We start from the raw sequence: 17,500 nt of genomic DNA on the forward strand, positions 1-17,500 counted from the left end.
CATACTTTCTTTGCATACGTTCATTCCTCAGCTTTCCAGTCACGGGTTAATTTTTTCACATCTCAATTACCACCTTTACCATCTCCATATATAATGCAATAAATAACTAGATAACTGTAATTTTGGGTTAGGTTGGTTAAGATGGCAAGTAAGTGTATGGACTGACTTAGTCTCTTAATCCAACTGTTCTTTTAAGTTACCTGTGTAATGAAAATTTATTTGAAAAGGGAAACAGCCACAGTTGAAAATGAAACTAAATCGTAACGTTTCGAACTCTTCACAAGTTCCTCTTCAGACGAATAAACCGAAATGTATGTCTTATACATTTTGTTTTATTTGTCTGAAGAGGAACTCGTGAAGAGTTCAAAACGTTACTATTTAGTTTCATTTTCTACTGTGGCTGTTCCCCTGTTTATCTTTGTGTACACGTTACTGTGTTTGTGTTTGAAAATTTATTTATTTTATTTATTGAAAAATTTCTGCTGTGTCATCATCTAAGGTTATTAGTGGCAAAGGCAAAATACATAGATAGGATGGGGCCGAGGAGCAAAGTTTTTTGGTTCAGTAAGGCAATGTTTCTGGATTCCCAGAACAGTCAATAGTCAAACCAACAAATGTACGAGATATCAAAGGTTACACAGCATTATGGTAAAGTACTGTGGCAAAAAGGTTAAGTATTAGTTAACAATTTGGTTAAGTGGACAGAAAAAGGATTAAGAAGAGAAGGATAAGGAAAGAGAGAGAAGAAAAGACCCTACAAACTTAGTTGAGGCAAGGGCTGAGGACCAAGGCTAGGGTAATCCCTAAATTGGGCCCGACTCTCCGCCTCCTAAGCCGCCCCGCCAACAACGAGCACGGGATTGTGTGCATGTAATAAATAATATGCTCAAAAATATATAATCATGTTTATATATTTTCTTTAGTTAAAGTAGATATAACAAAGCTGCTTTAGTGATCAAATCAGTAAACAATAAATAACATGTTTTCATATAAATTTTTAACTTGCTCAGAGTAACAAAAAAATATTTTCTTATGAAGCAAAATGGAAAATAGTGCTTGTAAATTATTCAGATCAAATTCTCTCACATTGTATTTGATCCCCTTTTGGGCAATCTACATCCCTATTTCCTTATACCTTTACATATTAAGAAAATTTCTTAACATGTACTCAAAAAATATTAGGGAAAAAATTATAATAAATACTAATCATTTCATCAACTTTAATATATCCTTTTACACTTATTCAAGAATATGTTGATATTTCTCTTGAAATGGTTAAAAAGTTTGGAAGTAAAATGTAGGAATATTACAACACAGGTCTTATTTTCTTGATCCAATAACATTTAATTGTTTTAGTTGTCACTCTTAATCACATTATGCAGTGAGGTAGTTTGTTTACTTCAGCAAATATAACATACCTGATCAGTGATGAGGTCCTTTTTTTATAATTTTCTTTAATATATTATTGCAACTTACTTTAGATTTCTATATATATTTAAGTATTGAAATCTATCTTTGAATTTTTCTTTTTTGAATAATAAGCAAACTAGTTATCTTTCCTTATATATTGTTTTAGCCCCTTCAGTTGGAAGTACAGCTCATTCATTAATTTTTTTCAAAATAAATTACATCTAGAATTTCTAACACTGAGGCTGGGGAAATGAGCAGTGGGTTGCATACTCCAGAGGATAACGTTTGTCAGTATCAAAAATCCTTGGTTTTACTGCAGTATGCCTTCCTTGCTATCATACTTCCTGAACTTTTTTGTTGAAAGCTTTGACAAGTTTATATTTGGTTAATGTGTATACCTGCATTTTGTTGTATTAATTTACCAGTGTTAAAGATATTTAGCTTATTAATGATTATCTATAGACATTATACATCTATGATGGCCAATGACTTCTTTTTATATAGGCAAGTCTGACTCTAGATTTTAGTTTATAATATTCTTTGACTAAACAAATTTCATTATGTTTTCATATGCTTACCTTTAGTTTACTTGTTGTTAATCATTTTAAATTATCAGAACTAAAAAGCCAGAATGAAACTGATAAGTAATGATTGCATCAACATCTGGATTGCTCAGAAAAATATGAAAATATTTATGTGCCAGCAAAAATAGATTTGAAGTTTAAAAAAGCAAAAAAAATGACAACTGGGAAGAAATTTTCAGAATTCTTAAATAAGTGTTCCATGTCCCTATGAATTTGCATTTTGCGGACATCAACAGGAAAGTTGAACATTCACACTAGGCAGCTACATGTGTGCAAGCATGCACGTGAACACACACACAACATATATTACTTTAAATGTCTATGAATTATATTTTACTGGCATCAACAAGGAAGCAAATATTTCACTGCCCACTAAAGTTGTTTTATTTTTGTTTACAGATGGTAGGCTCAGAAGTTATCTCAACATTTATCTTACTCATTGGATTTTCTAGAAAATTCTTCTTTTATCATCATCCTTAGCTTTGTTATAATATAATTTTAATTACTATTAATATCAAAATATTACCAACAATAATAATAGTAATGATAACAATTTTTCTCTGAAAATTCAAGCAACAGCAGCTATCCATGTATAAATAAAGTCAATATACTAAAATTATTAGAGGCAGTGCATGCATACATACACTCAGTGTAAATGAGTTAAAATATCAGACACTGCTCAAGACATCTTTCTGAAGGATTTTCAGTGATTTTCCTTTTTGTAACGGTTTTAACTATGTTTAGGGATGAAAACAAAAGAACTGGCTATAATTTAATGACTTTAATACACTTCATATGATACATTAGAAAAGATCTGTCACAAGGTACATCACCACCTGAAAGAGAGGAAGGAATAAAAAAATGTTACTTGCTAAGATTCTAAAACTGGAAAATGAAAAATATATAATTAGACTATATACTCCCAAAAGTATTTCTATACAAGATACAGTTTTATTTTTCAGCATTGGTCAATGATGTTTCCTTGAAATATTCTTGATGATAGGCACATCTTTTACAAAGTCAGAAACTTGCAAACATATGGTACATTTTATGTAATTTCAGTACTGCTCCTCCTTCAGACTTTTCCTCACCTGGAATTCATATATTACATCTCCTCCTCTTGCCTTGCCCTTCTTGTTACTCTTCACCGTCAGGTCGGCATGACTGGAAGAGTCCGAGGTTCCTGATGCGGTCGAACTCGGCCATTGCGTCATATTCCCTTAGGGAGAGAAATGAGGATTTTTCTAACTCTCAATCTTGGCTTTTACCTGTTAATCCAGTTATATAATATCCTTGTTGATAATTCTACATACTATCAATATAATAAAATAAGAATTAGTAGTTTATATATAAAAAATTTCTATATCCCAAAATCAAATCTAAAATATCATTATTATTGAAAAATTTCAATTGACTTAGAACAAAACTGGAACAGCATATACACTTTTGCATGTGAATTTAAAATTACATTCCTTGCAAAACACTACATACACCATAAGAAAAGAATAAAAAGAAAAGAAAAGAAAAGAAAAGGAAAAGAAAAGAAAGGAAATGAAAAAGAAAAAGGAGAGAGCGTGAGAAAGAAAAAAAGAGGGAGGGGGAGGGAAACAGAGTCGAGGGAGATTTGAAAGAAAGAATCAAAGGAATGAAAACCTTACTTGTAGAAATCAGCATAGAGCTGCTTCCTGGGGTTCTGTACCAAGGACTTCCAGGCGCCAACAGCAGCGAAACTAAGGATGCCTGAGATTATGATGTGCTTCTTGATCTGTGCGGTCAGGAGTCCGCGCATAACAGGCTTGGCAATAACCATGGTGGAGTTTTACTGAAAAGGAAAAGATATTACAGTTAACCCATTGCCGACGGGTGGCATGTACGTACATGCAATGGCATGGCGGGACCATCTGCCGGGGGCACGTACGCACATGCCATAGAGTATGCATGGACATGCCATGAGTTTTTTTTTGTTACAATCACGGCAAAAGATTATTTTTTTGCCAGTGAAAGTGTGATTAAGTCGGTTCTAACACTTTCTCATTTTTACCATGCAACAAACAAAAAAAATGCAACAAACCAACAATTTCAACTCCATGATGCCACACACTGCTTATTTTATTTGGACTATAGACCGAATAATGATCAACTATGGAGTCTATATAACAACAAAAATGCCCTTCAGTCTCAATTTATCAGGAAGTTTGGCAAGTAGAGACTGTAAAAATAATGAAAATTGAAAATACAACATATCTTCGTAGTATTACAAAGAAACGGCATGGGATGCTGGTATTTGGCATGAGTGGTCGCGCATGCTCGGGCGACGATATAAGCCCCCCGGCAGCGAGGGCCAGGCCAGTACGAATGCTACCCGTCAATTATGGGTTAATATTAACTATTTATCTAAAAGAAAAGCCATGGTATCCACAGCAAGACAGAATAACAAAACCTTAAATCAAACTAAGTTATCAAATTCACAGGCTTCTGGGAGTAAAAGGATTTCATTTTTTTTGTAATACAATTCTGAAATTTCTTTTTGTAATTCAATTATTACACAGCACAAATACAAGTATCTATAAACTTAAAATGTTATGAAGTATTTACAATAATCATAACTAAGAAATTGATTTTGTGTACTATACCTTTTAATACTTTTGTTTCCTGACCCTATAAATTTACATTCACATAAATGAATATATACATACATCCATGAATGGTAAATCACTCTTCCATGTTGATAAATATATATATATATAGATATAGATAATAATAATATATATAAGATAGATATAGATAGATTATAGAGGATAATATATATAGATTGTATATAATATATAGATGATGATTAAGTAGTATATATATATATATTAGTAATATATATATTAAGAATTATATATTATATTATATATAAAATATTAGTATATATATAAATAATATATAATATAATAATATATAGATAATTATAATATATAATAATATATATTATATAATATATATATACTATAAATATATATATATGATATATATATATATCTATATATATCTTAGATATATATATATATATATATATATAATAAATATATAAATATATCATAATATATATATATATATAATTAGATAATATATATTATAATATAGAATATATATTATATCTTATAAATTATATTATATAAATATATCATATATCTTATATTATATATATAATATATACTATGTATAATATATCTATTATATAATATATATATATCTATATATATATATATATATATAGATATAGATATATACAAAATATATATATATATATATTCATATTATTATATTATCTTATTTTATATATATATATATATATATATATATATATATATATATATATATATAATATACACACATATACATACATATACATACATACATATGTATGTGTGTATATATATATATGCATGTATGTATATACATATGTATGTATATATGTATGTATGTATGTATGTATATATGTATGTATATATGTATGTATGTATATATATATGTATTTATGTATATATGTATGTATGTATATATGTATGTATATATGTATATATGTATGTATGTATGTATGTATGTATGTATGTATATATATACATATATATGTATGTATGTATGTGTGTGTGTATATATATGCTTAGGATCCTATAGCTGCCTGTTGTGACCAGTGGCAGAGGATGCATTACAGAACATTGAATATTATGGGGGGTGGGGTGGGGGGGGGCACTGACTGACTGACTGAATTCTTATTATTGTAATGAGTTATGGTCTACCTAGAATGATATGGAGTCTGTGCAAGGAAAATGTTCTAAAAACATCTGGATAATGCAAATCAAATGACATATAAACACTGGAAAATCGCAACAAAGCTAAATAGGTTTATGCAGAAAATGAGAAATAACATTGCAAAGAGGAGGCATGGGGTCTGTCACTGCACACAAATATTTGTTTGCATTCAGGCTACAAGCCACATAGCCATCGGGGTGGCCACTCAAGTAAGCTCAATGCCTGCTTTTTGGGCTACATGATTGCAGTGAAGTATCCAGATCCAATGGGTTCAGTCCCTATGTCAGATAGTGACACCAAAACCACGACTAATGGAGAAAAATGATCTCCCTGACAAGCTGTGGTTTCAGCAACATTCTTCAAGGACTCAGTTCAGTAAAGGAACATTGTGAGCTGAACATGTAGATAAACAGCTTTCTAAAAGCAGTTGAAAACTACCCCCCCCTCCTAAATGAAGACTCAGAATGGGGATAACAGCAAACAAATGAAATTCTTAATCTGCAAATGGCTGCCCATGTTAAGCGAGCCCATAATTTGACTCGTCATAGTGGCTTAGCCCCTTTTGAATAATGTGTTAAAGATGATACACTGTTTTGACTTAGACTATTGACTATATTGTGGCTAAATGTTGAAACATACCCATTTATGCTTTTATATATAATTCTGCAAAACCCTATCCCTTTATAGCTATAATAAAACACACAAGGGTAATTTTCTAGTACAATCCACATCTTAAAATCCATTGCTTTTCGTCTGCTGATTCTCCTATCCCCTGCCTGGAATACAAAATCTCCTCCAAATCTGACTGGCCAGACAGCCCAGCTCAGGTGAAGGTAAATATCCACTGCTACATATTCAGTCTTAAGCTACCATGCAAGTTAAGGAATAAACAATAAATATTCAGTGAATCAAATCACTTCCTACAGCACATTGAAAACTAAGAATACTCATTTTTTACCAAAAAACTGGTACTTTGGAATTAAATTAATAACCCTTTATCTTTTAAAAGGATCTACTGCAAGATCAAGAGGGTAGTGTGGGAGACAGTGACATGGAAGATGACCTGGATAATGAACTTCTTGATTTGTAACCCACCAACCATACCTATCAGGTTTATCATCAGTCTCAGCGGCAAGTATTAAACCCGTTAGTTCTGGGTCATGTCTATAGTCGTCATAAGAAACCGCTTGATCTGCCTAGTGTGACTATATGCAAGGCGTTGCGCTAGAACGTGTCGAGTGGGAAGTTTTGCTACATGCAGCAGACTCCTACTCCCAGCAGTTGGATGGTTGCGAGAAATCACCGGAGTCTATGAGGCCAAGATTTGTAATACTGTATTAACATACCGTTAATCATTACTTTGTATATAAACCGGGTCAAAGTATATATATACACAAAAGGACCACAACCACAAGGAAGAAATGGTGATTGAAAGAGGGTCCTTGGCCAGAGGCCCCGGCTAGCAAAATACTGTGATCAATAGGGGGTTTGAAGGCAAAGCCTGTATTATAAACTTATTTACTAAGTAAGTAGTAACTGAGTAGGGCAAATTGAAGATCAGAAGATCAGGAGTAAAAGTTGTCCTCTGTATAAGAAAATAATCTGCTAACACAAATGGTAACACCACAAGTTATGGAAAAAGATAGTGGAGTGTGCTATTCACAGCATAAATACCCTCGGTACTCCTGAGTTTCAGCTCTTTCTGATGGTGCATACCAAGGTAAAGACAATGTTTGCTAGGGGGTGTTGTGGGCGGAACTCCAAACCCTGCTGAACTTACTGCTGAACAAGTTTTTTTTATATGGATTTGGGGTATCAGTCTCTGGTGGGTTCACTAAAAATGTAAAGAATTACTAAACTTTGTGGTAGTTTCATTCTTTAAGACTGGGTTCCTTCCTTCCTTCATATGAGCAGGGGGCTTAATAAGTGCAGATTTTCTGCAAACTTTTATCCACAAGTTCAGAAAATCTTTCTTTTTAAATTACTTATTTTTTAAACTTTACATGCTGTTATCTTGAGTTCCCTATTTATGCTCTATACACTTTCAATTTTACCATTAACCCATTGCCGCCAGATGGCATGTATGTACATGCCAAGGCATGCCTGAACCATATTCAGAGTGGCATGTGCACACATGACATAGTGCATCAGTCCCATTTTCCAGAGGTATGTATGGTCATCCTGCGCATGCTATGGTGACAACACGATGCCCCAGCAGAGGGGCCCATGCCACTATGAATACAACCCAGGAGAAAGGGCTTTTGTATCAGGAAACAACCCAGTGGTACTGGGTTAAAGTCCATCATCTGAGATATAATATGAACCAGAAGAATATTTAATGCTAACAAATGATTTACATATAAAATGTTGTATGAACTGTATGAACTTGCGTGGTAAAAACTATGAAATTAAGCAAATGTCTTTTCTAGTATCCTGTAGAAGGAACATGGACCTTCTGATAAAATATTGGTTACTCTTTAGGGTAAGGATGCACTAAGCTAGGGCAAATTGAAAATAAGGTTAAAGTTACTGAGAGTGACACACTGAGATAAGAGAAAAATGGACACTGCCATCTTGTAGAGCATAAAAAATAGAGTAGGAAGCAATATAGGTAAATCTGCACCGGGAAATGACAAAAAAAAAAAAAGGTCCTGCAGAACACCGCTCTGAGGCTAAGCCCCCATCCATGTTTACCTTGCGAGGACCAAAACAAATGTGACACATAACTCATAACTCATTAATGCGATACAGCAAGTAGTCCTTGTATTGTAAGAACGATTATTTTGTAAATACCAGTGCCCGTTTTTTCAATTTCATATATTTAATAGATTCTTTTACTTTTATGATACATCTTTTACGTGTTTTGATAATTATTTACACTATTTTATACAATATCCTTGGGCGCCTGCGCGTTTGCCACCGGGAGATATGACAGGCCGTGCAACGCCATTACGTCAAGAAACGCTGGTGAGAAATGTTTTATTTTGAGTGTTGCGACAATTCCGGGTCATTTTGAAAGCCATATTATGGATATACAGGACAAATAGACATTAGTCGCTATCACAGCCTGATATTTGAACCCATCAAGTGCCTCAAAGGGCGAAAAAAGTTATTAGAAACCAAGCAATTGTGACCACAGACGGAAGCGAAGGAACGTTCGGTGTTTTGCGATATAAAGGTATGTGGTTTACCCTGGGGGTCCAGGGGGACTACTGGGTAGGCATATATATTACCACGGGGGTCCAGGGTGTGTAGCCCCTTGCCTTGCCTTATATATTACCACAGGGGTCCAGGGTGCATAGCCCCTTGCCTTGCCTTATATATTACCACAGGGGGTCCAGGGGGCAGAGCCCCCTGGCAAGGGAATATATAGATCGTAGTGTATAAATACCACAGGGTTAAGGTTAGGTTGGTTTATTGGTTAGGACGCATTGTACAATTACCACAGGGGATGTGGATTATGTGAAACCCTGTAGATTTTTGCCGAACAACGGGGTTTTATTCCCATAGTGTTTTTTGAAAACTGGCACGGCGGTCTGTAGAATATCAGAGATGGCAGGGGCGTCTGTAGAGATTTAATAGCCGATGTTTATTGTATTTTTGTGCTTGTTTACTGTGTTTGTCGGACAATGTTTGGCTCGGGTTTTCAAAAAATGAACTTTTTAACGTTTCATAAATCACTTTCTTCGATTTTTGCAGCTTCCTATTGACATCCAGTGCTATCATTATCCCCCCCCCCCTTCAACCCCCGGTTCCCCACGCATCCCCCAAGATTGTTGGGTAGAGGAAAAATATAAAAAATCAGATTTTAGTCTCTGGGAGGATGCATCACTCTCGGTAACAATTACCAAAAATAATATTCTTTCAAAGGATTAAAAGTTGCAGTGGTCAGCACAAGAAAAAATCTGCAGACATGAATGGTAACACCACAAACAAAGGATAAAGATTGCGGAAAGTTCTGCTCGTAGCCTAAGTCCATGTGGTACTCCCAAGATTCAGCTTTTTCATACCATACATATTGAGGTGAAGACAATGTTTGTTTTAGGGGAGGGGGGAGGGGTATCAACTCTCCCCTTCAGGCAGCGGGGCAACACCCACTTATGGCAACTCAAATGACAATTTTTTTTGACAATAGTAGACAGTCTCTGGCAAGTGTGTATTGTAAAGAATTTCTAAAAAATTTCTTTGGGTCATATTATGTCCCTAGATTATTGCACTTTAAATGTGGCATACTTGGAGAGGCTGGTAATTCTTTATAGTTTAGGAAGACTAAAGATAAGTCCGATATGCGAAGCTTAGCCTCACCCAGGCTATGCCCATGAGGGGAGCCCGGCCTGTGTTGACTAATGCCGACTCGCTCATGTGTGTCTGCTGGTGCTGACTAGACTGAACCTAGTCCTTACTCACTGTGGTGCCCAGCCACAGCAGTAACCTCAATATGACAATTGCAACTTCTTGCGCCTGGGGGGGGGGGGGAGCGCGAACCACCGACCCCTTGGATGAGAGGCCGACACATTACCACTGTACTAGCCTGGAGGCTTGGGAAGACTATGTCCTAACTCCACTTCAAACAATTTATTGAATAGTTTTATTGTTGTAACTGGGATATATGACTGCCCAAGGTGAGGGTTGGTGGGGGGCAACACCGTGGCAAACATGGTATTGACCTCTGTATGCATGGGAAGAAAGAAACTTGGGAGCACCGGGTGAACTTAAGCTGTGAGCAGCACTTTCCACAATGGCTGTAACTGGATACTGCGGGGAGCCCCATACTTGCAAACCATATTATAAACTGCTCTGCCAAGCCCATTCCCTGGGGACTTCTATGGGGGACTGGTTGCTATGTTTGATGAATCCCATGCACTGCAGTTTTTATGCCTAATGCTAGCATAATTACGATTTGCAGCCACATTCAAAGTCAGTGTTTCAGGAGAGACGGTGTTAAATCCAACAGTCATTTACAGCTTTTATCATAGCTGAAAGCTCAGGGTTACCAATGTTAGCATTACTACATTTCATTAGTAATAAATCACCCAGGACATTACTTTAAAAACTAATTATATAGATTATTCATATCAGAGTAAAATAAAGCACTGTATAATTTACTTTAAAAAGTGTTTGGAAATAAGGTATATTACCCAAAATGATGCACCCTCCAGAGACCAAGTCCCAAATCCAGGGTATCATGCAAACCCAAAAATCTAAAGCTAACCTTTCCTACCTTCTATTTATTCCCTAGACAAGGGAACCCCCTTTATAAGAACTTTGCACCAACTTACAGAAAATGTGATATTAAGAACTCTGGCTGTGTGAGGGTTTTGTGGACTTAGTCTCTCAGCGGGACATACGAAGGATATTTTATCATTTTGCAGTAAATGTTGGGTCAGACTAGCTGTACCTGTGTTGTATAGGACTATTTCTTATGCTCAAATTAAGATGACTGTGTCCGTTTCCCTCTATCTGTGAATCGCTCTTAGTAACATTGACTGAAAATATATAATATAATGCTTGCATGCATAAGAGCATACTCTTAACATGAGTGAACAACACTTGCTAAACTTTATTTGGTTAATGTTACCGAGAGCGACACACAGAGAAAGAGGGAAATGACATCTTATAGAACATAAAAATTAAGGTAATAAACAACACAGGTACATCAGCACACTCATAGAGCCAGTTCTATTTTTTTTTTTTTAATAGGCATGAAGTGCTAATAAAGGGAGTTCAGAGGGGCTTGCCCCACCCTGTCTAGGGAATATATAGAAGGTAGGAAAGGTTTGGTTTGGATTTTGGGGTTCGCATGATACCCTGGTTTTCGGACTTTGTATCTGGAGGGTGTCAATTTCGGTAACAAATATCCTTTAATTGTACGGAAACCTGTGTGGGGGAGGGGGGAGTGGTTCTGCTGACAACCCCTACCCCCCTCCAGTGGGAATGTTTGATAATACAGTAGTTAGACTCTGACGAATCCTGTTGTAAATTTATATTTTACATATTACTATTACAAACATTAGATAACCTAACTTTAATACTGCACTTTTTGCTCTCTCCTGCTATTGGAGCTCATTATATTTATACTTTTTTTAAAATTCGATCTACTAAAAGTACACAATAGACATCGGGAGCAGCCAATCGATATCAAGGTTGTAGGCCTCGATAATAAGTAATTTGTTTGAGGGAAAAAAAAGCCTCTTATTGTCTAAATATCCTGAAATTTCACTTCATTTCCCCTACCGACCGTAGCCATGTATTAAATAACGATCTTGTGAGAACTTAAAAAAAAGAACAACTGATAGAAGTTCAAAGGCCAAAACCGGTGAACTGCGCGGATACATTTAATAACAGCTTTCACAAAAGGGATGCATAATTACGCCGATATGAGAACGGGCACACCACCGGTCCTAAAATCAGTCCCAAAATAGGTATACAGGCGAATGTCCTCCTATTTCGTCATCGCCCCGGACGGGTTCCTCCAATCAGCTGATCCCGTCCTCATGACCGGCGAGCCAATTTCGCCGCCCAAACTCTCCTTCCGCCCGTGCCCCCGCCCTCTCACGCCCGTCCGCTCTCTCGGGAGCCCACAACCCGACGACAGAGGACCTGGAAAGAGACTTCTAAACTATCCAGAAGGGCGAATTAAGCACGAAATGCCTCGTGTACTCACGTCGGGGACCTACGCGAGACGAAGATGGCGGAGGAGCTGGGACGCTGGCGGACCCTGGCGGCGAAGCGGCGAACTAGCGCCGGATTCCCCGTTCTCAAGTCGGGTTGCCGTCGTGACGTCATAGTCAAGACAAGATTTAAAGCACGACCCCGTCAGCGTATGTAGGGATTACCTGTACGCCATGATTAGGAGTGGAATGTATATTCACGGTGTATTTTGATTAAATTCCCGTATTCTGGTTATGGATGGGCAGCGGGAGAACCCGGTAACGCGACGGAAAAGCGAGATGAGCATGACGTCACGCCCGCAAATTATCTTGAGTCCGAAAGTACCGCCAGAATGTGGCCTAATGAACATGCGTCACGGCGCCGCTCGATTCAAATTTATGCAACTTTATCGCTAAGAAGAGGCAATTTATATATGCTTGGGCATTTAGCTGATTTGCAACTTGGTTGAGGGTAATTTCGCGACAGGGTATTTCGTTTCGTTTATTTTTGGCGTGCAGAGGCGAAGGAGTATCGAGGGAATGAAAATGAAGGGGGAAAATACCTCGGCGGAGAGATCGGGAGAAAAAGCAACCATTGCTCTTGGTAATGGATACTTCGTGCACTCTCGCACATCGTCGCGTTTGGTCTCCGCAAGGACGTGGGATTCGAATAAAAAAACAAGGGCTCATCCGATCTTTGACAAATTTCCGGAAAATATGGGTATCAAGTGTACAAAATACACCTGTTCCCGCAACCTGACACGGCGCACGCTACGTCGCAAGGATCCTCGATCGGTCAGGATGGGCCCCAGAATATGAAAATAGCATATCCGGCTTATTTATTCCATCCCTTCGAATGCAAATGCGTATTTAAAGCTCCCGTGAAGGATTTCATAAAGCATTGTCGTCCATAAAGCCCAAGTACAAAGTTTGCGCTTCGGCCAATGGGACTTCGCATTACTCGCGGCGAGAGCCAATCAGCGGCCGGCTCTCTAGGCAGCCTCAACGGGGACCGTCTGTTTCATTCACGTTATGATGGAAATATACCAAACAAATATCTAATTCGGGTAGTTGGCGAACAACGATCCCTTTGGAGAATTTGCAATTTCCCCCGAAAGTTGCAGGAAGACGCCGGCACGAGAGGGGATCTTTGTGTGGAGGACTATTTGGGAGAGTGGCGTGAGAAAGGGACGGCGCCGGGCACCTTCCCATCGCCTGGGATTGATCAGCGCATGCGCAGACGAGACATTGCAAATGGCGGCGAATGTTATTGTTTAATGGAGTCTGTAATATTTCACAATGATGCTTGGATTTACCTCTATAACAGGTAAGATGTGGCGAGATGGTGGTGTGAGAAAGGAAGCTTAATATCCCGAGAAGAGGATGAAGTGGTTCTGGACGGTTAGAAGTGGAAAGTGCGGAGAAAAATCATTTTTAACACAAAATGGTGTATGGAGCGAGTGACGTTCGCTTGGCCATCGCGAACACCGAAACCCTCGGCGTTTCTGCTGGAAAATCTCACTAACGCATGGCCAAGTGTGTGGAAACCCTCTTGAATCGTGACACCTGGATATACGTGGCCCCTTATGACTAGGAAGTGAAGTGAGGCGAGAGAAAAAGGCTGGAAATCCGGTGTTGTCTTTGGCTTGGCAGGAGAGTCCGCTTGGCGTTCGTGGCCAGGGGACCTCTTCCACTCCTTCTCTGCGGGGATTTAACGCGTTTCCCCCCTCCTCTGGACTCGCCCGCGACGCCAATGGTGTGTAAATACGCTAGCTGTGCCGTGTGTAGTGTGTTTTGGGGGAGTGAAGTGCGGGAAAGTGAATTTTTTTGAGTGAAGGAGCGTTGGCGTGAGACCTTAGGACGGGAGAGCGTCGCATGTAGGCCTACCTCGCCGCCCTCGGATCTCTTATTTCAGCGCCGCTTTTTCGGGGGATTTGCACTCTCGCTGGGATTTTGGAGGCGGGGACGAGTTCCCACACGCCATGGTGGCCTAGTCGTGGCAGGTGACATGACTTTAAAAGAATTTCTTCCACTTGTTACCTTGAAGCTATGTCACTTTTTCCTCTGGCCACTATAGGCCTAGGGACATTGTCTCAGATCCCGGCGCCGTTTTTTTTGGCCTGTGCTTGTCCACTCTGGGTCAGCAGTGTAGGTCAGCCCTTAGTGTTAGGTGGTACAGGAATTAATAGATAATTGATTTTTTTGTGTGGTTGCCATTAATGAAGTGAATATGAGAGGTGGGCTAATTGGCTTCAGGTGCATCAGAAGGTCCTGGCGCACTATTATTTACATTCCCAATAATGCTGAGTTCTTCTGTGTGTGTGGTAACGTCATGGTAATTGTGTACTATTTACTTTAGGAAATAAGGTCCTTTCTTTATTTTTTTGTTTTTTGTTTTATTATTTATTTATTTTATTTATATTTAGATTTCTTTTTTTGGATTTTAATTACAAGTGTGTATACATAGTCCTTTGTTTGTGAAGGAGTGTGTGTGTGAATTGATTCCCATTTCTACCTACATTAGCATGATTGTGTGCTAATCTCCTCTCTGTGCCTTTATTCAAGTTATTTGCCATGGCTATATGTCTTCATTCTACGTGTTTAAGGTCTGTTTTTGGATCCTTTTGCTTTGTATCTCTGTATTCTTTTTCTGGTCTTAGTTGTTTGTTTAGCCTGTAGTGCAGTGAAAAGATGTGTGAATAGATTTGTGTGTTTTTCTAGGTGTAAACAGAATTGTGTTGCATATTGTATGAATCGGGAGGTGTACAAATGGTTATGTTTATATGTTATAAATTTGAAAAGGATGATAAAATTATGTGGTGTGATTGTGAAAGAAACATGCATTTTTATTTTTATAAATATATTTTATTTGTTTTTATATACATATTTATATACATACATACATACATATATACATTTATACATATTTAGATATATTCATATATACTTATATATCTACATTTATACATTCAGATATTCATATATATATATGTGTATATTATATAATATATATATTATATAAAATATATATTATATAATATATATACACATATACAATATAAATACATATACATATATATGTATATAAACATATATGTATGTATATAAATGTATACATACATATAACTATACATAAACATATACATACATATAACTGTACATAAACATATACATACATATTTGTGTGAGTGAGTGAACGTGGGAGTAAAATAAGTAAGTAAAAAAGAAGTTGGGAAGTTAGTAAGTGAATGAGGGAGTTAATTACATATATATACACACATATATACATAAACTTATACATATACATATATCTATCTATATTATATATATGTATGTATGTATGTATATTGTATGTATGTATGTATGTATGTATGTATATATGTAAATATTGTATGTATATATGTAAATATGTATGTATATATATATATATATATATATATATATATATATATATATACAAACAAATATATACATTACATATACATGCACACATCTGTATGTATGTATCTATGTATGTAATTTGTGACTGTGTGTGTGTAGATAAGAAAATAAGTAAATTGGAGGGAGAATGTGTGTGTGTGTGTGAGTGTGTGAGTGTGTGTGTGTGTGTGTGTGTGTGTGTGTGTGTGTGAGGAGAGAAGTAAATAGTTAAATTAGGAGGAAAATTTGTGTGAGAGTGAGTGAATGAGTGAGTGAGGAGTGGGTGGGTGGGTGGGTGGTGTGAGTGAGTGAGTGGGTGAATGAGTGTGTGAATGAGTGTGTGAGTGAGTGAATGAGTGTGTGAGTGAGTGAATGAGTATGTGAGTGAATGATTGTGTGTGTGTGTGTGTGTGTGTGTGAGAGAGAGAGAGAGAGAGAGAGAGAGAGAGAGAGAGAGAGAGAGAGAGAGAGAGAGAGAGAGAGAGAGAGAGTTAATAAATGTGTAAGTGTAGGTTAGTAAGTAAATGTACGTGATTAATTGAGTGTGTGGTTTTGTTTACATGTATACTTAAGTTTGTGTATCTGTTATTGTGCACTTGTATATGATTTTTTTCTGTTACATAAGCTTGGGTGATTTTTTTGTATTCTTTACCTTTATTTGTTATCTGATCTGTTTGCAACATGTATGTAGTCCCAGTTGAAAGTTGTGTGTGTACACAATTTCATACCTATACGAACATTCATGTCTATTTCATGTTTTTCAAGTTTCTATCTGTTTACATAGCAGTTTGTGTGTGTGTGTGTTATAACTTAAATAGCCATGTGATTCTCAGGAAGTGCTTACGTGAAAGTACCATTGAGTTATTTTTAGTTTTTTATCCCTTTCCTGGAATTAAAATGCATCATGCTAATTTTTTTGTGTGTGGATGTATGTTTGTTTTGCTTTGGGGAGAGAGAAAGAGAGTGATAAAGATGGATTCAAGCAAAACATTGGTAGAAATCACATCAAATACCCAGAAACAACAAATATGGTGAGGTCTTTTGCATAATTATGGGTTTCCTTTCAGTGTCCTACCTGAGAGAGAGTGCATACGTTGTTTGAGTGGGGGGGGGGGGGCAAATGGGAATGCATGTGCTTATGTACCATTGAGAAAGAATGGGTGGAGTAAGACTGATTTACATTATGCTCATGTAGGTATTGTGTTTATTTGACAATAAGTACAATAAATGAAACATTTTGAGTGAGTGCAGTAAAGGAAAACTTGCCAAGAGAGACATGGTATCCTGCACATTGTTTGTTTAGGTTTAAAGGGCTGCTAGGCTAGGCAAGGATTGTTTGAATCAGAGGTCTTTAGCAACTAGGAAATGCAGACACCATTTTATAATCTACAACTTACATATTAATAGAAAGGACTTGTATGGTGGTCATAACTCCCTCTTCCTTTGAACCATTTAAGAAAACAGTTAGATATCATGTTATTTTGTTATGGAAGGAAAATACAGATTGATTGTTTTTTGAATAAGTATAATTTGATGCATTTTCATTTGGTTTACAAATATGTAAAGAGACCAAGTAGAAATAGGGGCATAACATAGCAATTTGGGGTTTATATTGTTCATAAAGTTACAAAGAAAATG

At 36.8% G+C, this 17,500-nt stretch overlaps 2 protein-coding genes across 5 annotated transcripts in view; one reads left to right on the plus strand and one right to left on the minus strand.

Annotated features, from left to right (window-relative positions):
• Nucleotides 1-2,760: 2,760 nt before the first annotated feature.
• Nucleotides 2,761-12,614, minus strand: LOC119572381 (cytochrome c oxidase subunit 6C-1-like). Its single transcript, XM_037919465.1, has 4 exons — nt 12,457-12,614; nt 3,653-3,816; nt 3,086-3,213; nt 2,761-2,830 (listed from the first exon to the last, which is right to left on the minus strand). The coding sequence occupies exons 2-3, from the start codon at nt 3,802-3,804 to the stop codon at nt 3,132-3,134; spliced, it is 234 nt and encodes a 77-aa protein (XP_037775393.1). The 5' UTR covers nt 3,805-3,816; nt 12,457-12,614; the 3' UTR covers nt 2,761-2,830; nt 3,086-3,131.
• Nucleotides 12,615-13,678: 1,064 nt separating this feature from the next.
• The window catches only part of LOC119572382 (mucin-17-like), a 31,586-nt gene continuing 27,764 nt past the window's right edge, over nt 13,679-17,500 (plus strand). For 2 of the 4 annotated variants that reach the window (XM_037919466.1, XM_037919467.1), the window contains exon 1: nt 13,679-13,769. In XM_037919466.1, the coding sequence (XP_037775394.1) occupies nt 13,742-13,769 (28 nt within the window). In that variant the 5' untranslated portion in view covers nt 13,679-13,741. Of the gene's footprint in view, nt 14,199-17,500 lie in introns of all 4 variants that reach the window. The other 2 variants (XM_037919468.1, XM_037919470.1) reach the window with 2 other exon arrangements.

The sequence above is a fragment of the Penaeus monodon genome, chromosome 4 (genome assembly GCF_015228065.2).
Source record: "Penaeus monodon isolate SGIC_2016 chromosome 4, NSTDA_Pmon_1, whole genome shotgun sequence".
In the NCBI taxonomy this organism is placed as follows: domain Eukaryota; kingdom Metazoa; phylum Arthropoda; class Malacostraca; order Decapoda; family Penaeidae; genus Penaeus; species Penaeus monodon.